Genomic DNA, 22,698 nt, shown 5'->3' on the forward strand with positions numbered 1-22,698 from the left:
TAACTATAAAGAAGAGACAGCAAGTGGTTCTTTACAAGAAACATTGAAATCTGTTAAAGTATTCATGACAAGTACTTACATAAAAGACAAGGGAGTATTTGAATACTCGAGTGTTTTGACATGTCCATCAAAGTAGATTGGTCTCTACTAGTCTGGGCAGTTTATTACAGCAGTGGGAAGAGGCAGAGAGTAAATAAAACAGGGTGTCCACTCCTCATTTGTCAAGTACTAAACCATTATAGTTGTAATACATGTTGATGCCGATGTTCCTGGATGAAGAGAGAGAGAGAAAAGGTTCATAACAAACCATATCAGAGATGGCGCTCGCAGGAATCCCACTTAGACTTGCCAATTCCCGAAACGGAAATGTTATGGAACGTTTGTGATATGATCTACCCTTCAGTGGGGGTGAAACGTAAAGCATCACACCCTTAGGGTTTCTTAAATGGGTTTTTTGAAGCAACCCCTGAATGTTATCTAGAGCCTGAAGTTTCTGGGAAGTATTTTTTAAGCTAATATTTTTGTAACTTCTAAACTGCTTTCCTTTTCACATCTTTTGCATAGTGTGTTCAGCATCAGTTCTCAGTCTGAAGAGTAGTACAACATCTGACTTAAACTCAGTTTTTTTGCATAAGTCTAATAGCCGTATTTGACTCCAAACGTTTTGGTAAAACCCCAAAAAAGGAACACCCCAGATACACACTGCTTGCTCTAAGCTGTCTTGACTAGTAAACCGAATTGCACAATTATTAGGAACTAGCTATATTAGTAATAATATTTGTGGAAGGTCACTTTTGCTTCTACTTCTGTTTCATTCTGCCTGCTGCTGGTTTCGATAATATTGAGCCTGTGTGAGCCAAATTGAAGAACATTCCCATGTCTAACAAACAATCAAGTATGCAGCCAGATCACTTTTGCTGGAGACCTCAACACATTTTGTTGTCTGTCTGCAATTTGTGGAGCTGTTCTGCTGTCGTGAGAACTTGAACTACAAGCATAGTGCAGTTATTCTACTTGCTCTAGAATGTGTGTGGTTTGTGACATACACTATGTTACTGGTTTGCCTTCAGTCTTCCAATATCCTTTGAGCTGATTAAATTACATCACACAAGTGTTTAAAACCTGCTTCACTTTTGAAACCACATGCAGTTTCACACTCTATTGTACGATCTAGTAAGCCCTACAATTAACGCATCCTTCCAGACGCTGCTGTCACCCTAATTAACTTCCACATTGGGTGACAGCTAATGATTTCTGCTTATACTCTTGTGCGCTTTCCACATTTGCGTTTTGCCACTCTTCAATGCTACGTGCACACTAGCACTAGGGTTTTGTCTGCTTCAAAGGGTTCCATTTTTTCAGAATGTGCATCAGTAAAGGCACAGGGTGTTTCATGCAGTGGCATTTTAATTTGCCTGCTATATATGCCGGGTGCTAATTTCCGTATGAAAGAAATGTGCCTGGGACTAATTGGTGTACCAGAAGTGTTGCCACATTGTGAAAGGAAGGATGATACAAGTTTCTTCTAGTTTAGCGAAGCACGTAGCTAATTATCAGTGCAATAAGGCAACAACGAAAGTTTGATAGAAGCTTGCAGATGTTTTTTTGCCAGAGTCGTGGTCATGTTTGTGTTACTCCCTGTAGTCTAATCGCAGTTTAAAGTCATTGGTGTACACGTTAACTGGTACTAATACATGTATGAGAACCTTGGCAGTCATGAGCTATGGCAGTCTTGCCTCTGTACTTACCAAAGACAAATACTAATACTGATGCCCAGACATACTAATTAACAGATATGTGGCTCGTACAGAGCAGACGATTCACAAAGCAAACACCTGGAATTTGCTGGGAAGGACATCACTGATGAAGTACTCTGCCAACAAAATTTAATGACCAAATTGGATGTTCACCTTGTTGAAACATTTTGCGTGGTAATCCTCAGGTTCATACAAAATTACGTTGCAGCGGCATTCTCTATTGGTTTTGGGGCCTGGTCTGGCACTTTAATGCGGGCTTAATTTGCATAATTTGAAATTTTTATCTGGGTGATAGAAAGTGGGAACCGATGTGCCTGGGTCAGTGGAGTACAAGTGCGTGTAGGAACAAAATACAAGAACCATATGTTTACATGAGTTCATGTCTACCATTCTTCCTGTTCCATTGGTGGATTACAGTATTTTGGGAAAGTGTGCTCAAAATTTGCAGATGCTACCAGCCGCACCGTCGTACATATCGGTCAGCTTTTCAGATAAAAGAAAAAATAATAGTAGCTGCACCTTAGTAAATTTAGTAGTGCACATATCCGAAAATTTGGAACCCAATCAATTCTTTTTAGAGTTTTATTTTTCAGAAGGCAGATATTGTGGGACCTAGGCTTGCACTGTTGTTCTATGTCAGATGCTATTTCAGGGTGTGTACCAACCTGGAAAACCGGGAATTGTCGGGGTATTTTGATGCGACTGGAAGGGTCAGGGGATTGTCAGAGAAGTTGCCAAAAACCAACTGGAATCAGGGAAAATCACAGACAACCACCATGATGACATGCAGTGCATCGCGGGTGCCGATCGTGTGGTTGAGCGGCCACGCGAATAACATTTACGAATAACAGTTCACCGATACGACAAGCTCAGAGGCGGAAAAGTAGGGCAGCCTCACTAATAAGTGAACTCTTACAAAAAGAAAAAAAGACAAGGGTCATAAATGAGGCACAGTATGATGTCTCCCTACTTCAGGACAAAAATCTGTTCTCTTAAACAGTGAGGAGAAACATGCATTTGTATTCAATAAATGATTTGTATCATTCAATTATTCAATAAATGATCTGTTTTACGAGTGTCTGTATCGAAATGTAGGAGTGGGACATCAAGTTCCCTTTTGCTTTGGTCAGGGAATTCGCTTAAATTAGTCAATAAAAACATGGATAATTCGGGGAACTTGAAGGCTACAGATTGGTAGACACCCTGCTTTGCTACCCAGTACGGTTTAATACTGTGGCGTGATGGAGGGTTCTAAATAGGACATCCTGTACTTAGGAGGATTATAAGACTTTTGAAAAAAGGTTTTGCCAAGAATGTCGATTTCAAAAGCTTTGTAAGGAACGTGCAGTAAACACCCGTACTCAAAGAGAAAGGAAAGAAGTCATTGCAGCAAATATTTATTGCCTGTATAGTGCCTGATTTGCACATATTAAGTCACAGCGGCTTCTTTTGTTTTTCTTCTTTCTCTTGTGCTTTGTTCTAAGCAGAGCTAAACATAGTTGTATTTTCTTGCCCTCCAAAGTGATTCATTGGGATGAAGGTACGTTAATGCGTCTTCTCTGCACTGCTGTATCGTGTGCATGTGTGTTGTTTGTTGTAGTGTCTCTTCCATTTTGTTTAACCATGTATACGGTCCCTATTTCTCTTTGTCCCTTTCTCGCTTGACTGACCTCCACTGTACTCTAGTGGTGTTTTATGAAGTCATAACAGTGTGCAGCAACTGGACTAATCGTAAAAAACGTTGCAGACTGGTTCCCACCCTGTAATTACTTTATTCGGTTGCTCTTTCCACCGCTGATTGGTACTTCAGTCCTATATTTCTTTTGATTGCCTTCTGCAAAATGCATCTTGTTTCTTCAACGTGAAAAGCTTATGGGGTATCCTATTCAATGTCTATACAGTGCACTTGGTTATCAATCTTGCGGTGCTGCGCTGTTACGTGTAGGGCTGGGCATTTCGGTGGTCCAGTAGTGCCGTAAAACCGTTGTGAGTTGATTAAAAGTCCCACTTATTCCGTCCGCAATACCACGCTTCACGCTTAGTAACAAAAGGTACTATTGTGTTGGCGTTCTTTGTGATTATTGAGCGTCCTCGACGTATACCCTGCGAAACACTAACTTTTTGTGCTCTTCGTACTTCTTTTCTAGAAACGCCGTATGCCATTCTTCTCTCACTAGCTCACCTTCCTCACTACGAGGTTGTAATTGTTCATGTTCTGTTAGGTGAACTAAGTAGACGCACATTATGTCAGTGCAACTGGTCCTTCTCTAATGGCTTATGGGTAATGCCGTGGCACCTGTTGTGCCAGAGTATACTGAACACACACTGTGACAGTGCAGCACTGCTACATGCAGTACAGTTCCTTTTTTTTTTACGTCATTGACATGTGTTTCCGTGTTGTTCCTTTTTCCAAAACTCAAAAGACGACGGTCACTTTGTTTTTCCTACTGCTATAGAGTGGGATGATGAATTCCAAGGTAGGTTCTTTGAGCACACCACATTTTGTTGTCTATGTTAATGTTGTCTGTGCTGTCTGCCGTGGCTTCTTCCCTCCCAAGCTTTGTGCAATTTGTCCACCTTACTATCCTGCATGAGTCTGCCTGTAAGAGCTGGGTGTCATTTGAAAAAAAAGGAAAGGATAATGCGAAATAAACTGACAAAAAGTGAAAATTATAATTTCAAAGCCAACATATGTCTTTTGTGTTGGTTCAAGTGTCATTAGGTAACGCAAGATGAAAGCACAAACTGTAGTATCAGCCTGGAAGGTTGCGTTATACCAAAAGTATTATTGTTATTTGAATGTGTCCTTTTAAGCATGTGTTGAAAGAGATTTTTCATGTGTCTGCATTTTGTCATTTGCTTTGTGCCATTGTGTCCTTACCTCATTTTAATTAACCTAATCCAACATTGTTTGTCAGCTTTGGTTGCTGTAGCGTTTTGATTTGCATCTACTTAGTGTCAGTATTGCACGTTATGTAACTCACAAAACAAGTTTGTGATGCCGTCCTCCTTTCTCCTCATACATGCCTTATGGAATGTGGCAGTTGATGATGGTAAGGAAATCAATTCTAGCTTGATAAACGTCTGTAAATGAGAAGGTTGTGTGTACTACCGCATTTATTCTTGACTATATAATTCCCCTGGTCCCAGAGTTTACCTGGTGGGACACCTCTTTATCTCTGCTTACTTGTATTTTGCAGTGCAACATGATTGATACTGTTAAATGGGATTTTGATGTTACTTCGAATTCCTGCGCTCAATATGGGCAATGTTTTTTTTTTACCTTTGTGAAATTTGCTGCCATAACATAATTGATGTGGAACGACCGCAACATGATAGACATAGATGCAACATGTAGTGTGCTAAACTAGCTGCAGCCAAAGCCGACAATGCCACACACCTTTAATGTTGCTTAATACATTACTAGTGTAATGACCATCACTTATGAGATGTGACTTAGGAAGATAAGATTCTCGCGTTATTGCACTGCTTTGAGGATAAGTGGAGCTTGCACAGATGAAAGTCGAACATAATAAAAGGAACACTACATAGCTGCAAGTTGGCGAAATGCAGAATGCAAGTGCATCTGCTAGTGCAAAAATTATATCCTAGATAGCAAAACACAATACTAGTTCCACAGCAGTGTTCGATAATAGGAATGCTAAGTGTAGTGCTAGTTTGTGTAATTCGGTGCTACCATGAGCATATCATTCAAATTTGGCTGTGTCTGCATCTTGTAGAGAATGTAATTCACAGTATTACTTAGTATTATGCTTTGTTTTCTTGAAGGCATTGATGACTAGATGGATTTCACAGCTTGCTTTGGGGGAAAATTATAAACATCCGACAACGTGCAACATCGGTCATAGCGTCACGTCTTAGCAGTTGCACGCCTGAAATTAGTCTTGTTGCGTGTGTATGTTTGTGATACATAAATGATAAGACAATCCTGTAAGAAATCCTCTGCAAGGTTTCTAGCAGCAACTTTGCTGACTAACAAAGTTAATTTTGATAATGCATTTGATTTAGTACAGTCACATGGGCACCTTAACGATGAGCTTCACATTCACAATGACACTGTTATTACGCACTAGATATATGCAGCACTATGCTAGCTAGCCTGATCATTGCATGCATGACCATTGCTGCTTGTCCTTTGCTTGGGCCGTGCTCATTCACTGGGTAGTCTTGACCTTTGGCGATGGGCTAGCGGAAGAGGATGGAGAGGGCCACTCTTCCATGGCCTCTCAGGACATGGTGGATCCATCAGCACTGCTCTACCACCACAAAGTGATGGGATTGCCGAATGTAGAGATGGTGAAGCCAGCGCAGACTGTAGAAGAGGCACCAGATACAAAGTCTGCTGACGCCACTAAGGACGAGAAGCCTAAAGGTACAGAGTTGATAATGTCATTACAGTGTCGCATTTTATAAAATCCTCCTTCAATGCTTTCGCTAGTCACTGTAATTTATCGCAAGAATACTACAAAGAAATGGGTACTGTCTAGTAGTTGTAAAGGTGAGCTGTGCAGTGTACGGAGTCATGATTATTTGACCTCACCTTGGCCTTGACCTTACTGCTGTGGCATATAATTAGGGCCCGGATTTTTAGGCATTTGCCTATAAATGCCTAGAAACGCCTAAATATGAAATTTTCGGGGTTGCCTGCCTCTTTATCAACTCCATTGAATTGTAGCCTTTTCTTTACATTTTTAGATGCCATAAGAGCCTTTTTTTTTTTTTTCTTTTTGGGGATGTAAGTTTGGGTGGGCCTTTCAGGCTCGTGCTGAGTACCACATTTTGCTTTTCGTTACTGTGTGTTTGAGCCTTTTGTTCCTTTTTTGCGTACATTTGATACAAACATTTTGCCTCTCTTGGTCTTAGTATCTTCGAGTATTATTCAATATAGCGTGTTTCCCGGCTGCCTCAGCATTCATGTACCAGACATCAATGCTTGTGTCGTACTCTAGCCTTTAAATGATCATTCTGAAACATCAAGAAAGCCAAAGAGCGTACCTGATTAACGTGCCTATTTTTGCTTTTTATTGCCTATTTTGGCATTTTGGGGGCCTAAATGCCTGCCTATTTCCGTCGTTTTTAGTGCCTAAATTTCCAGACCTTACACATAAGTGACCTGAACAAACATTTTCTGTAACATTATTTATTCGTTCACATTAGTCATTTATATCTAGAATACTTAGCAACATTGGTGCCATGTAGTGTTTATGAGATGCGTACATTTTTTTTTTTTTCTCCTCTGCAAAAGCCAAGGGCATCCCATTGTGTTATTCTCAATGAAACAAAGTGATGCAGTATGGGTGAGGATCGACCTCATTTCAGCCCCAAAAGAACTGAGTGAAGAGGAGAGACAACAGATTCTGCTGAGCGAAGACTTTCACATGTTCCTTGACCGGTCGGCGAGGGTCATAGAAAGGGCCCTTTGTGAAAGCACTGACATCTGTGTGGACTATACTGGTGGCATGGAGGACCAAGACAGGTGGGCATCACGTTTTCTACGTCGAACTCTTTATGAACAAATGTCTTTTTATTTGCAGCGATGATAAAAGTGGAATCAGATTATCGTTGAACAGGGTGTTCTTTGACGACCGCTGGTCGAAGAATAGGATTGTCACAAGTTTTGATTGGTCCACACAGGTGAGGAAGCTCAAGTGAACACGTAAGGGCGTAATTGAGGTGACTGTCAATCGCTGCCTACGTCTATTATGTCAGGTATTAACGCAAGAAAAAGTGTGGCAAGACAGGTGCAGGCTAGAGCTTCTGTCACTTTCATGATGCGTATTTGTAATGTACAGTTGCATATTATCTGTACAGCTTTGCATTCCACTGATGCTCTTGAAACAGGGCTTGCACAGGGCCTTGAAAACCCTTGAACCACAAGGGCCATATTTCAAGGTCTTGTAAGCACTTGAATTTTGAGCCGCCTTTGGAAATCCTTGAATGTTGCAAAAACAATTGAACCTGCATATTTTGAACATGCATATTTCGATTCCACATATTTTGAATTTTTGTATATATCGAACAGTAAAAAAATTCCCTTGAAAATTACATGTAACAGTATAGCATGGGTGTACGGCTTTATCAAACTTTGGTACCGCAGTTATCCGATATATAGAACGTTAAGATCCTGTAGAGACCACCTCTTCTGGGCACTTGCTCTGGTGATCTTGCTCCCACGGAGAGGAGGAAAGAGCGAAAGAGGGCAGAGCAGGAGAGAGCACGTGGGTGGAAAGGGCTAAAACACGGACGAGGAGGCGCCAGGGATGCTGCATGCACCGTTGGGGTGGAGCGCAGAAGCAGAAGTGGCAAAAGCACGTGAGAGTGAGAGGGCGAAGTGTGGAGCCACAAAGGACCTTGTGGTTCGATGATGAGTGTCAAGAGAAAAAAAAATCTGGACTTTTTTCAAAGCTGGAGATCATACGTCGGGTCGAAAACTACGCGTGTGTAAATGCAAAAACTATGCAGACTACGTGGATGTAGACGATGCCACGGACGCTGTGTCGGAACAGAGTGACGCGGACATCATTGCAGACATACCAGTGCCGAAGAAGCAGATAGCCCTGACGACGATAAAGAATCACTGCCATTGCCGACAGCCACTGAGCTCATCTCAGCGTTTCAAGTGATTCGTCACTGCCGCGTAGATATGGAAAGTTCGGGCCTTACAAACATGGAGCGTCTTGACACGATAGAGACGCGTGTGCTCAACTTCTTGGCCCACAGCAAGATGCAAGCTACAGTCATTGATTCTTTTGCTGTAAAATAAAGTGTTTTCACTACTTTTGAGAGTTTTGACATCTGTCATGACTGTGGTTGAGATTAGTGTTAAGTGCAAGTGTTTTGGTCGCCGCTAATGTAGCACATCTGATATGTTGATTTATGGATATATCAAGCTATTTGTGATCCCCTTCAAGTTCGATATGTGCGGGTTCGACTGTATTTCTTCACACACCCATTTAGCGAACACCACGACGGCTTGTACTGTCCCCTCTGTCTGCTTCCTGAACTAGGCATTCCATGTAAATGTGTTCACCTACCAGACCAAATGTAAACATTGCTCCTCTGTCACTCTGGGATCTCTGAGCGCGGCTCGTTCTCCCCGATAGCATTTCTTGTCGACATCGTCTGGCAACTCTTTCTACAAACTTTGTCTGCATGTGTGCCCACCCGTATCCATGTGTTCCCATGTGCTTTTTTGTGCTGTGCTTTTTTTAATGCTACCTGACCTTATGGAGAGCTGTGACATTGTTGCAAAGTGTGCATATTAAGTTAAAAAAACTACCAAGATTGATATAAAGAGTCGTAACAGTTATTTTGCTTTGATATTTTGTGCTAATCAGTTATAGAATAATGTTGTCTGCATAGCTGTAGCAGGAGAGTGCGCACAGCTCATTTCTGCTCGCAGTTCAATATTGCCCTAAAAAGTGTACATAGATCCATGACGAAAACCCGAGACTGGGAAAAAGACGAAAACAGACGACACAACACAAAGTCTTTTTCTTTTTCTTTTTTTCAAAGTCTTTTTTTTCGTCTTTTTCCCAGTCTCGGGTTTTCGTCATGGATCTTAGCCACCAGCTCGCTTGCTTTTTAACCATTTTAAGTGTACATAGGTTTCTTGAAAACCCTTGAACAATTTACCTAATTGTCTGTGCGACCCTTGTTGAAAGTACTATTGACACAATATGGAATGTTGCTTGTAATATTTGTAAACCATTCCTCTGCAACGGATTGATGTTCTCAGTACAGTGCCGATTTTGCTTCAGTTCCCAGAGCTACTTGTTGCTTCTTACAACAACAATGTAGACGCTCCTCATGACCCGGACGGTGTCTGCCTTGTGTGGAATATGAAGTTCAAGAAGTCCACCCCCGAATACATATTCCATTGCCAGGTAAGGGTCCTTACAGTACCAATGGTGTTTGAACCTAGCTGTGCTTCCCCAGTTCTCACTTTTGTGCTGGGTAATCGGCACCATTCGTATTTTTTCGCATCTTTATACCTTTCAGTCTCCGGTGATGTCTGCCTGTTTTGCAAAGTTTCATCCCAACCTTATTATTGGTGGAATGTATTCAGGCCAGATTGCTCTGTGGGACAATAGGAGTAACAAGAGAACCCCTGTCCAACGAAGTCCACTCTCTGCAACTGCACACACGGTAAAGTGGTGTTTAACTAGGCCGGTATTGAAGGTGCTAGCATACAACAAAAATTGTTTTTGCAATCATGTGTTTTCATTGAGATATAATTTGTATAGCTCACCATTGCAACGGCCTTGGCCGTTCATTGTTGGATTGGTGACTGAATGGGACCTTTTCTGTTTGTGTGTGTTAGGAAGGAAGTTTGAAGTCTTTCGTTCAGGCTAAACCATGTTTCAAAGTCATGCATTTCAAATTTTTCTTCAGGGCCACTTGAAGGTTAATCTGCAGTGTAATAAAACTGTAAATTAGTGCTAGTGATGTAATGAGTAGTAGTTATTCCCTGTTTTCACAGCCTTCATGTGGTAGAGCAGCCACTAAAATGAAATGTGAAACATGTGCTGACCAAGTAACAATGTTTTTATTATGACATTCTCTTCCAGCACCCTGTCTACTCCATTCAGGTTGTAGGGACACAAAATGCTCACAACTTGGTCAGCATTTCAACAGATGGAAAGTTCTGTTCATGGAGCTTAGACATGCTTTCAGCCCCTCAGGTATCAATTCCTGTAGTTATAACCCTATTAGGAGTACAGTTTTCATTTCTTGTAATTCACACGTGAATTGCAGAAACATCTTCAATATTAGGACTGGCATCCCATAAGTTCTTGGCCCTGACAAAGGAGGAGTGCACACACTAAACTGAAAAACTTTACGCTGGGACACGGATGCTTTTCAGGACTGGCACCACCAAAAACGGTGCACGCACACCACACAGTTTCCTTGTGGTGGCCGCCAGGAGGTTGCAATCTGCACAGTTGAGCTCAAACGGGGAAGTGAAGGTGCATCTGGTGATCAAATACAGTCGCTGTCCGATTTACCAGGCTTTTTTCAAGCAGGGATCGCGCAAAAGTCCGAATAATTGAGCAGTCTGAAAGAACGAATTTCGCTTCAAAAGTAAACTTTCTTAAGCACTAGCAGGCCGGATAACGTTGTTCCGAGGTTGACGACTGCACCCAGAGACTACAAGTTGTTGATCCACGAACACGTGGATGAAATACAGTCGGACCTCGTTTTATGAACCCTCGATATACGAATTCCCTCAACTTACGAACGGCTCCACCGGGAACCAAACTTTTTCCGTGTATTTTGACCTCGTTTTACGAACCCTCGATATCAGAACTGTGAACGGATTATTAGGGAACGGACCCAAAGTAGCCAAGCCATTCTGACCTCGATATACGAACGGGCGTTATGAACGTACAGAGGACAGGCCAATGGACCGGAGGATAATGAAAGTTCCTCAGTACATGCTGCCAAGGTCAAACATACAATGTCCCAACGCCACTACGTTCCACAAACATGATTCACCATTTCCTGAAAGAATAATTCGGACGTTTTCAGCCGAACGGTTGGGAGTTTGGACCAGGTCTCCGAGATGGACACATCTTGCCATTCCAAAAGAAGGCGTTCAGTCCTGACAGCCGGTGACAAGCGTGATATTTGCCGTTGGAAACAGTCTCATCCGCGCGCGATACGGTACTTTGAGGACCGGGTGGATGAGTCAAGTGTCAGACTTCTGTCATCTCTTCTAAACAGGATAGACCCTGCAGAAAGTATGGTGCAAAGCACAATTACGCAGTATTTTCAAAAAGAAAACTTATTCAAATCAATTTCCCATGGTTTTGTGAGGTATTTGTGCACTGCACACCTCTGACCTCGATTTACGAATACCTCGATTTACGAACGATTTTCTGAGAAACGAAGGGTGTTCGTAAAGCGAGGTTTGACTGTATACTTCTGGCAACACCATTCCTCAAGGCGGCTTCACCGAACGCCTGCGTGCTTTAGGTGAAGCTCACTTTAAGCACTGTCTAGCGACTCGCGGCTGAACAACACGTGCTGGGCGTGAATTTCGGCAGCCTTAGCCAAAACGAAAATGTAAAAGCACTACGTCAGGCCTCCTTCACTCAGGTTAATGGGAAGTTAATAGTCATTGTCTATTTTCTTGCCTCAATTTTTGTATTTGGTGTAATTCTTTTCGTAAGAATTCAGGATGCTATGAATATTTTCTGGCGTCCCTAGAGATTCATACGATCGAGATTCCTCTGACGACGCCATTGGTGCAGCAGTTGCACGTTACCGGATAGGTACCGGATGTGGGAAGGGGGACCTGGTCCCCTTTTGACTTGTTTCACTCCTTACTAGATCCATTTAAAGTGGATTACAAAGAAGAAACGAGTAATGTACAGTTCGTTGACCTTCGCATTGCATCATACACACGTGGTGAGCTGGCAACCGTTTGTGAAGCTTGCTGGCTGGGCAAACCGAGTGCGAAATATCGAGCGACAGAGTTGTACGGCGTCTGAAATTTTGGACGTTGTTATACATTAACTCTATGGGGCCCATGGCCGTTCAGCGAACGTGTCCAAATATCTGACACCTGCTCCTGGGTCAGGCCAAACTTATGGGATGCCCCTCGTACATGCTGATTTAAATGGTATCTGTAAATGTAAGCACAACTGACAACAAATTAACATTTCAGTACATTGACTATGTCACAGAGTTGGCTAGTAAATCTACTTTACCTAAAGCATACTGATACTGAACAAAGTGTACTTCACAAATTCCATCTCATATGGGCCGCTGTTCACATAACATTGGGTTGTTTGGTGACAGAATTGGCTGCTTTACTGGGTTATGAACTTCAAATGGATATCATGTTATCACATTGCCTGTAAAGATTCATTATAATCACAACATGTTCGAGGTCATTTGGTGTAAACTGATTGAAAATATGTTGAGTACAGGTGTGACTGTTCCATGAAAAAATGTGCTCTCTCTGCTATTTTACTCTTGACAAGTGCCACTAGACACGCCTTCCTTCAATTATGGCGCCATCAAGACAACCTTAAAAGCACTTGCAATTAATGCCTTTGTCCTTTGTCTCTGTCGTATCTATGCATTACTGTTAACTTCCCCTTAATGCTTGCTTAAATAATTTTACTTTCTGTAACTACTCATTGCTTTCCCTACTTCTGTTGCACACATCTCATTCGTCACAGTGGGGTGGAAAATATTTTAATATCCCCTGTAGTTTACTATGTACCTTATTTTCAGTTGAGTCCGTTCATAACGATATTGAGCGGCATGCGAGATCTAATTGCTATATCGGAGTATCGTTGTACATGAACTTTTGCGCATTTGTCGGTCGGGGTCATATCAGCCAAGTACACATAGAACAGTGCAAGTAGAACGGTGGTCAACATCCACGTTCGGTGAGGGCATCTAGCTGTAGCTCTTATCTAGCGTCTCTAGCTCAAAGACTAGATTAATGCAGCTTTGTGTTGAAAACGTTTCCAAGGACAACATAACCGAGTACTTGGACTTGAACTTGAGCTTAAACTTGAGCACCAACTATGCAATTGTTGTAAACAGGAAGGCTACAACAGGATTGACATGTTATGTACTCTGCACTTTCATGGAAAAGGAAAAGTCATTTTACTATGTGTTGTACAAACCTTTCTTGGTGGCGTGCAGGACAGCATGGAACTGACACAGCAGAAGCAGTCACGCTCTGTTGCTGTAACGTCCTTGTCTTTCCCAATGGGCGACTACAACAACTTTGTGGTTGGTAGCGAAGAGGGAGCAGTGTACACAGGTGACTTCATTTTAAAGTCTAAGCTTTTGCATGTCGCGCAGGATATCCAAGACTTTTACTTTTCTACAGTGGTAAGCCATAAATTGTTTAACAATGAATTTACAACATTCTCGACGATCTGCACTTGAAGTGTACTATATCTAGTGCACTGCCTGCTATACTATATACTGTGCTATTACTAGAGCCTGAAGTTTTTGGGAAATATTTTTTCTAAGTTCGGGTGGTAAAAATCAGGTAAATAAACATGTGCTCTACACTCATGCGAATTTGGGTGGGAAAACTTCCAGTAAGCTAAATGCGGGGAGAAATCGGGCTCAGCTGCTCAAACTTAACTGTGATGTAAACTGCATTTGCTGTCAAGCAAGTTAGTGTTTGTTCCTACAGACGTCTCAATGAGGGCAATTTGCCGGCTAAAGATCGGGTTTCGCCCTAAGGAGGCAACCTTCAAATTCAATTTGGGGTGCAAATTCGGGGAAGAATCGGGTTAAACCCTAAAACTTCATGCTCTAACTATTACTACTATAATATTACTACTGTCCTGCCTACAAAATTGATTTACGCTCGAGGACAGTAGAATTGCTCAGTATCTACTCTGCTGATGAAGGCTGAAATGCATAGTGTTGAAACAAAATTTCTTAAGCTGTCCTAAGCATGAAAAATATTGCCTAGCTTTACTGCTGTGTCATACTTCGAAAAACTGCTGAACTTTTAGCATTCTCAGTGGCACAAATACCACAGTGCATACTCAAAGTACATATAGTATGCAAAATCAGTAGCGGATGATTCCACCTGTTATTGTCTGCAACTATTCTTTCAGCGTACAGGTGCCTTAAATATAAACATTAGCAGTAGAATGTATTTGGTGTGTTTTCTGTGGCGTGTATAGGGCAACGCTGAATGTACTTCGAAAATTATTTGCAGCTTGTCGCCACGGCACCAAGGCAGGCATATTAGACATGTTTGAGGGGCACCAGGCCACTGTAACAGGCATTCATTCCCACTGCTGTCAAGGACAAGTCGATTTCTCTCACCTGTTCCTCACCTCATCCTCTGACTGGACCATTAAGCTCTGGAGTTTGAAAGTGAGTTATGAATATTCCTCTGCCGTTCATGGAGCTGTGTGAAAAAAGAACAAGAACAAGGGAGGATACAACAGGCATTGTTCAGTGCGGTTTATAAGTTACACCTGTGTCCTTAAGTAGTTGTTACAGTGGTGCATGCGAAAGAAAAATGTAAAAGGCAGAGCTCTCCCAAAGCTATTGTTTGTGCAAGCTGTCTCTAAACTATTGTACAGCAGTGGGCTGAGCAGCGTTAACTGTAAAGAGCAAGCACAAGCACATGAATGTCCTAAGGGAGCTCTTCCACTTGCACTGCAGAACTTGGCACAGTGTCACAGCTCTTCTGAGTGCTTTGCCTCCTGCATCCTTTAGAAAAACATTTTCTTACATTTTCATCCTTGAGATACGATACCTCCAGAATCAAGGGGAAAATTAATGACGTATTACGTAACTTTCACCACATAGTTGTGATCCTGAAACATCATTTGTGACATTTCTGTGTGATTTATTTTCAGCGAGGGTTCCAAACGGTATAAGAAGTTGCAAACTATGATTGGCGTTAAAGGCTTAAAGGAACAGTCAAGACCCAAACCAAAGCTAACAAACCATTGTCACATGCCCTTTTATGGTGCTCGGAGTCACCGTGCAGAATGTTTCAGTTAAATTTGCAGTCAACTGTACATGATAGGGAGTCATGGCCACCAGTTTCACTGTTGTGATGTCGCTGTCGGCAGCTTCCAGTTTTTGTTCTGCCAATCATTCAAGCTAACAATTCGAGGCACAACTTCCTCATTACATTTCGCCAAGAAACACCCCTCAGTCATCTGCAACAGTGTGGCAGCTCGTGCTTATGTCACTGTAAAACACAAAGCTGATTGTGAACTGCACTCACACGAAAGCTTCATGTTAAGCGTTATTGAACTGTTTAGTTGTACTTACTTTAAATTGTATTTGCAGGAGTCCAAGCCCATCTACTCCTTTGAAGACAATGCTGACTATGTATATGATGTCAGGTGGTCACCTGTTCACCCAGCACTTTTTGCATCTGTAGATGGCACTGGGCGTCTAGATCTTTGGGACTTGAATAACGATACGGAAGTATGTGTTGGTTATTGAGCTGTGTTAAGCGAAGGCTAGAGATTATGTAACCGTTGCAATTTTACAGCTGCCCACAGTGAGTGAAATAGTGGATGGCTGCCCTGCTTTAAACAAGGTTATATGGACGCCTTCTGGTCATCAAGTTGTGGTAGGAGATGACGTTGGCAAGATTTCAGTGTATGATGTTGGAGAGGTATGTGCTTGTGTACCTATTGGATATTCCTACATTGCCTGCGCTGCGTTCATAGGGCCTGCAGTGATGGAAGTGCTGCACCATTTGCGCCAAACTGCGGCAATCACAGGGTGCTGCGCCATCCTGCGCCGTAGAGGGTGTTTTTGCTGCATTTGCGTCAAAGTAACACCAAAGCGCAGGACTGGCGACTACATCGCAGTCCACGGAGGTCGTGCGCGCCACAAGAAAGCGAAACTCGAAGTAAACGTGCCGAACCAGCAGTTGACCAAATTTAAACGTGAGAGGGAGCTGTCGTAGGGACTTACTAGCCTGCTAATTGGCTGAAGCTGATGCTAGTTAGCCCTAGTCTAGCCCTAGCCAAGCAGTCTCGGGATGCACGTGTGCACTGTCACGTTGACGCCCCAACGATGGTGCTGTTCGTTTTGTGTCATGTGTGTTTTCCCCAAACTCAGGGACATGTTGCCAACATCAAGTATACACCAACTAGCTTGCATTTGTGCTTTTATGTTCATCGCTATCCAAGGTGAGAGGCATGAGGTGACCTTCGCGCTAAGACTGCTTTTTGATTCCTAAGGGTAGCTCAATGTGTCTCTAAAGATATTGTTTAGACCGATTTCGGTCATAACTTGCTACCTTTGAGGATCGCTAGACCATTAGACAAGGGAAAACATTCCGTTATGTGGACTCGCAAGTTCATGCCCGCTACGCACTGACTCCACAAAAGCAGGTTAGGCCCGTGGCCTCCCGATCTCACGCGTCTAAATTGAGTGAAAAATTGCCCAAGACACAATGATACTGAAATCAACGTGGAAAGTGCTCATTCCACATCATGAATTAGTAACCAATGATGCACGGGGCCCTCTGACAGTGGATCGTGAGCTGCGCCACGCTGCAGCAAAACTCGATTTTTCCTGTGCCAATGGCTGCGCCAGCACGCTTCAAGGCACTTCCATCACTGGGCCTGACCTTTTGGGGTTATACCCGATTATGCCATATATTTACCCCTGATCCAAATCTGCAAAAACAGGGTTTAACACGATATTTCCCCAAAAACTGCTGCACAAGGGGGGAAGCGTGTTGTAAATGCATAAATATGCTCATACAAACTGTCAAAATGGAGACCATGCTGCCTCTTAGATGCATGGACTAAATATTGCTACTCTGCCTACTGGTGTGTCATGTATATTATGCCGAGAAAACTGAAGATTTATACCTGATTCACCGATTCAACCAGAATTGGGTTGAATCAGGTTCAGTTCAGCCCGATTACACCCGAATTATTGAAGGAGAATATAACCCGATATTTACCCCCTCGATGTTGCTGAAAAATATAACCGAAAAAAGTCAGGTCCTATGCATTCAGCCCCACTCACTCTGTCTGTAGCACGCTAGCTGTATGAGGTCAACATCTCGCATTCAGTCACAGCTCAGGAAGGTAGCAATGGGGGGGATGTAAACACTGCTTCAAGCACTGTGTGTGTAGGAGATTGTGTTCTGCTTAGTGTGTAGAGTAGAGTCGCCGACTTAATTTTCGGACCCCGATTTTTCGGACATGCTCAGTTATTCGGACATGCTCGATTTTTCCGACATGCTCGATTTTTCCGACATGCTCGATTTTTCCGACATGCTCGATTTTTCCGACATGCTCGATTTTTCCGACATGCTCGATTTTTCCGACATGCTCGATTATTCGGACTCGTTCACGTCGTTCGGGCCCCATAGAGTTGATGTATAGTTGATGTATAAGAACTTCCAAAATTTCGGACTCTGTGCAGCCCCGTCGCTCGATATTTCGCATTTCGCACTCTGTTTGCCGAAAATATTGGTATCATCCGAAATTCGTATCAAAAGGAATCGCGAACTCAAATATTAAGGCAAAAAAATAGGCCATGATTGTCCGTTTTCCATTCGTCTGAGTAGAAGACGTCTGTCGTAACGCTTTTGCGTCTTCGTTTTTGGACAACGGCTTGATTCAAAGGTCCAGCACGTGCTGTCCGCCCGCGAACCGCGTGACAGCGTTGTAAAGGGAGCTTCACCTAAAGCACGCATGCGTTAGGTGAAGCCGACTTGCGGATTTGATGACGGCGGTGTTTCTGTCATTGTATAGTGACGAAATGTCCCTTCGGGAAATAGAAGTTGGTGTTATCAAGCAGAGCTAGAAGCGCGTTAAGAAAGCATCGACAAATTTTTTCCAGCATACTAGTGCTTAGTAAAGTTTATTTTGAGGCGAAATTCGTTTTTTCGGACTGCTCGATTATTTGGACTTTGTGCGATCCCAGTGGAGTCCGAAAAATGGGACGGCGACTGTAATTGCATGCCAGTCAGTCAAACTTTTTTGACTTCTCCTTTCAGCAACTGGCTGTGCCAAAGAATGATGAGTGGTCTAGGTTTGTTCACACCCTCCAAGAACTGAAAAATAACCAAGCAGACCAAGAACTAGACGCCCTTAACTTGTCGTCGCTCTCAGCACCATCTCTGTCATTGTACGGCTCTTCACCAGTGCCATTTTCGTCATCTCCTTTACGCTGAGTGTTTTTTGCGTGAACTTGCGGTAAATTATTTTTATTATCGTCTCCTGCTCTTTGCAATTTTGAATTTCAGTCCAAGAAGATCAGTGTAAAAATTTGCTGAACATTTTTAACATTTCTGAACTTGCAGTGGCTTTTATGTATGTACTATCATCTAATTTTGCCAAACTGAAAAAAGATGGGTAAGCTTGTCGCTTAAGTTAAAGGTTTCAGAATCAAGTTTCTTAATGGTACTATATTTTCGACGTGCGGATAAATCATGAGCAGTGAATTGCCATTGTAACACACATTGTGCTTCAGCAGCACGAACACTCCCTTCAGGGAAGGGACGTGTTTGTCGAAATAAATATATATTATTTAGACACAGTCGTTTGCATCAGTTATTATTAGGTCTTGTTGAAACGGGCATGAAGGGTATGTGATATGTAGCCACTCTATGGCTAAGTGTCAGAAAATGGTCTTCCCACCTGCACAGTGTGCAGTACTGCACTGAAAAATTAATGGCCATATGCTGTGAAAACATTAAATACTTATTCGGGTCTGCTTCATGGCACATTTACAACATTTCCTGTATGTGCTCAAATATAATTTTAAGCAGTGTTTCCAGCTGTGGCTATTTGAGCTTGTACTCCACCTGCTGTGGGGGTTTCTTATGTAATATAATGCTGTCCCTCCATTGCATCCACTTTTCTCATCCAGACAGTGCATAGGGTGCTCCTTGAGAAGTAGAGATTGTGCATTAATATTATCATTAACAGCTTCCCCCCCCAGGGTGTGTATGTTGTACCGTGCTGAAAGGCTTAAGTTTCTGGTTGACATCTTACTCCCCATACTTATGGCTAAGGCCCCGGGTTTTCCGCGATTTCGCGAAATATCGCGGCAATTTCGTTTGGCACGGAATTTCACGGAATCTCTTATTTTTAAGGGTGTGCGGATATTCGAGTTCTCGAATTCGAATTTCATTCGCGAATCGAATACCCAATATTCAGATTTCCGAATATTAGATTATTCGCCAAATACGAACGACACCCCCGAGAGTGGGCTTAACCTGAAGCTTCCCTGCATGAGGTGAAGCCTGCTTTACGAAACTTCCCATGTTGCTGTGCCAGCACAGACAGATTGTAATTTAGCTTAAGATAACGCTAGCCCAAGTGTACTGTGCATACTTTGACTGATAAAAGGGCGGCGTCCTTCCTATGTGCAGCTTAGCGGCGGCAGTGGGGACCTTGATTTGATATCTGGGAGCTTGCCGTTAAAGACTCTTAAATAATGCCTACAGCTGAAAAACAAAAAGGGTGTCCTGTAACTTCCACAGGGCATGTATTGTAAGCTCCTTCCTATCATCTTCCTATAAAGTTCCTATAAACTCTTTAGATGCTGAAAGATCTTTCAGCATGCATAAAATGATTGCAGGTGACAGACCTTTGTCTTTGTCGGAGGAGAATACAAGATATCATGTATGTAATTCTGAGCCACAACAGTGCTTGCTTTCAATCTGTAATTTTATAAAATATGTTTGTTCCCACATTATGCAGGAAAATAAAGTGTTCCCATTTCAAGCAGCCGCTGACTGCTTGCCGCGGAAAATCGCGGATTTTAGAAGTCGTGCTGCAGAATTTTGAATTTGTGCAGCAGAAAACCAGGGGCCTTACTTATGCGATTGGGACAGTGAATTTTGCCCCACGCTGGGTGGGGTATAAGTGCGCGCACCCGGCGGGGTTTTACGGGTTTGCTTCGCCAGTGGAAATGGTAGCTTTATTCACGGTGCGATGTGTACACTGCGTTTAGCGTGTGACATGCGTGCGTTCTCGGCAGGCTCTCTGGTTTGCTTTAGCCACATGGGGTTCAGCAGACTGTTTTCGGAATCGTGCCACATAATTTGAAGTACACATAGCAGGATGCGCCATGTTTTCAATGTTGAAGAGATGGACAAGAGCCTGTGTGACATACGAGAGAGAGAGAGAAAGAAAGCTCCAACATCACTGGCCTAACTTATCATGAGCATGCCTCTTCTCCTTTGTTGTGTACCGCTAGCGCTTGGAGCTAATGTTTTGCTCCTGCTGCGCTAATGGAACATTCAGCTCCCGATCCAACTCTGCAACTGAAACAGTTTTTGCGCCTTCCCGGTACAAAACTTTGATCCCTCTCTGCCTGCCGTTGCACCTCTGAATGCGCCGTTAGTATGTTCCACTTTCCTGTGTTCCTTCCCATTGTTATGTGTCGGCCGCTGTACTCTCCTGTGGACCCCTCTTTTTCACTGTGTACCATGCATACAGGTCTGTTGCAGGTTTCAATCTTGTGTCGTCCACTTTGTTCTTTGTGTCGCTTGTGTATTCCTCGGACTCAAAAGAAATATTGCTCACCTCTAGAGTCCACCAGCTCCAAATTTTTTCTTAGATCAAACTCTTGCTAGCAAAACCCATTTCTAAAATATGGATAGCGAGCGTTTACACGAAATAAGCATATTTTATTAAAACTTTTCAATGTGTACAAAAAGGCTTTCCACATGCTTCAAGCATTGACGTTGTCAGACATCAACTTCCTTTCGTGGAAATGTCGTTCCACACGAACAATCACAATGCTACCTTTTTTTTTTTGTAAGTCTCAGGGTGATGACCCAAGGGATCACCCACCGCTGGGTGATGCCCCAAGAAAATTGGCGTAGGTAAACGTTCTGACTGCTTTACATGATAATCACAGTATATAAGCAGAGAAGATGCAATGTAATGAATGATCTTTCGTTTGAGCAACAAAATAGGTGTGCAGTTTCTGTAGGGGTACTGTCTTTGATTTGCAGTTGACTGAGGTCTTGAACTTCGAAACCATTCTGCTTTACCTGTCGCCATGATACTAAGGCGTTTTATTTAATTATTGTGGATAATGTACAGTGTCGAGTACCTCACTAAGTTTGTGTGGGAATCAACCTGGAAATTATTCTCCTGAGTTGGCACTGCATCCTTACAACACATTTGATAATTTCTAAGGTCTTATTTTCAGTTTCTCCTAATAAATTTGAAAGTTGCTGACAGGTTGAACGTACAATGTAGAACATCGAAATTACAAAGATGTGAGCAATGATTATATATTACAAGTGAGAAACTTGTAACACAGTTGTCTAGAGATTGTGATGGTCAGTCTACGCCGTACTACACGAACCTGATGCACCTCTGTGTTGTGTTTAACAAAAAGAGAAAAGTTCTTTGATTCATGGTAGACCAGAAGCAAGCAGGGCCAGGGGCAGATGCAGGATTTTTCTGAGAGGGTCGTCCAGCCTTGGCCAGCATGGCAGATACATGATCTAGGTCAATTAAGCATAATGTGAAGACAGAAATGGATGAGGGGTTAGAACATCCTGATCCCCCTCTATGTCTGCCCCTGAGCAGGTCTCACAGTAGCACTTTTCCCATGCCAAACAAGGTTTATTCTGAAACTGACTAACTTTTTTTGGTAGCCTTTGTCAGGCATGCTTTATGCATCATGGCCCTCTAGAATGGGCAGCCTTGGGCTTCACCCTCAGTGCTTCAACTGTTTAATGGCTATACGAGTGCCTTTGCTGTTCTACTCGAGGCTGAGGCCTGTTAGCCAACACAATACAATGAACTTTGTTTACAGCCCACTTACAAGCCGAAGCATTTAGAGACAGCTTTGAGGGGAACTTCATGCTACGAGCCGTATGTTGTAGTGCACACCTGCATCATGTTCTGAAGCTGTGCATGCATGTGTCTGCCCCAGAAACAGAACTTCATTGCATAGCATGCTTATAGAAAATTGCCAATTCAGAAATATGCTTTTCTGCCCCCTAATTTGTCGAGAACGTGAGGCATGCTTCCTCCTAAGATGTTTTCAATTTATGTATGTGAAGTGTCGTAAAAAGGCATACATTTCACTTCCTCTGCGAATCGGACGAGAGAACAGCATTGAGATGTGTAATGACTACCTTGAGCATGTCATGCTGTGAAGTTCAGTTTCATGAATATATGCAGAAGCGCTCGTGAAGCTTAAGTAGTGTCTGATGAACCGCAGGAATCTTGTAAAACCAAATTTGATCACACACATAGAAAAGTAGAGTCATTAAGGTAAAATGCTACTGATCTTATGTGAATTATCAGTGTGATGGTGAGGTAGTTGTAACAAAGAAGCAAATACAATCACAGCAGATGACAAATCAAAGGATGATGAAATTTAAATATTGTGCTGTAGTGTGAAATATGTACGTTGCCCTTCGCTGTGGACTCTGTTTGATGGATGTTCTCAT

General features: G+C 42.7%; 1 protein-coding gene across 4 annotated transcripts in view; it reads left to right on the top strand.

Annotated features, from left to right (window-relative positions):
• Positions 1-18,805, top strand: part of LOC135385346 (cytoplasmic dynein 1 intermediate chain 2-like) — a 32,611-nt gene extending 13,806 nt beyond the window's left edge. For 2 of the 4 annotated variants that reach the window (XM_064614622.1, XM_064614623.1), the window contains 11 exons: positions 5,944-6,150; positions 7,098-7,254; positions 7,313-7,412; positions 9,539-9,664; positions 9,780-9,926; positions 10,349-10,462; positions 13,446-13,566; positions 14,488-14,648; positions 15,582-15,722; positions 15,790-15,915; positions 18,268-18,805. In XM_064614622.1, the coding sequence (XP_064470692.1) occupies positions 5,944-6,150; positions 7,098-7,254; positions 7,313-7,412; positions 9,539-9,664; positions 9,780-9,926; positions 10,349-10,462; positions 13,446-13,566; positions 14,488-14,648; positions 15,582-15,722; positions 15,790-15,915; positions 18,268-18,444 (1,577 nt within the window). In that variant the 3' untranslated portion in view covers positions 18,445-18,805. The remainder of the gene's footprint in view (positions 1-5,943; positions 6,151-7,097; positions 7,255-7,312; positions 7,413-9,538; positions 9,665-9,779; positions 9,927-10,348; positions 10,463-13,445; positions 13,567-14,487; positions 14,649-15,581; positions 15,723-15,789; positions 15,916-18,267) is intronic. The other 2 variants (XM_064614624.1, XM_064614625.1) reach the window with 1 other exon arrangement.
• The last annotated feature ends 3,893 nt before the right edge of the window (positions 18,806-22,698 follow it).

Source organism: Ornithodoros turicata, chromosome 2, assembly GCF_037126465.1.
Source record: "Ornithodoros turicata isolate Travis chromosome 2, ASM3712646v1, whole genome shotgun sequence".
NCBI lineage: Eukaryota > Metazoa > Arthropoda > Arachnida > Ixodida > Argasidae > Ornithodoros > Ornithodoros turicata.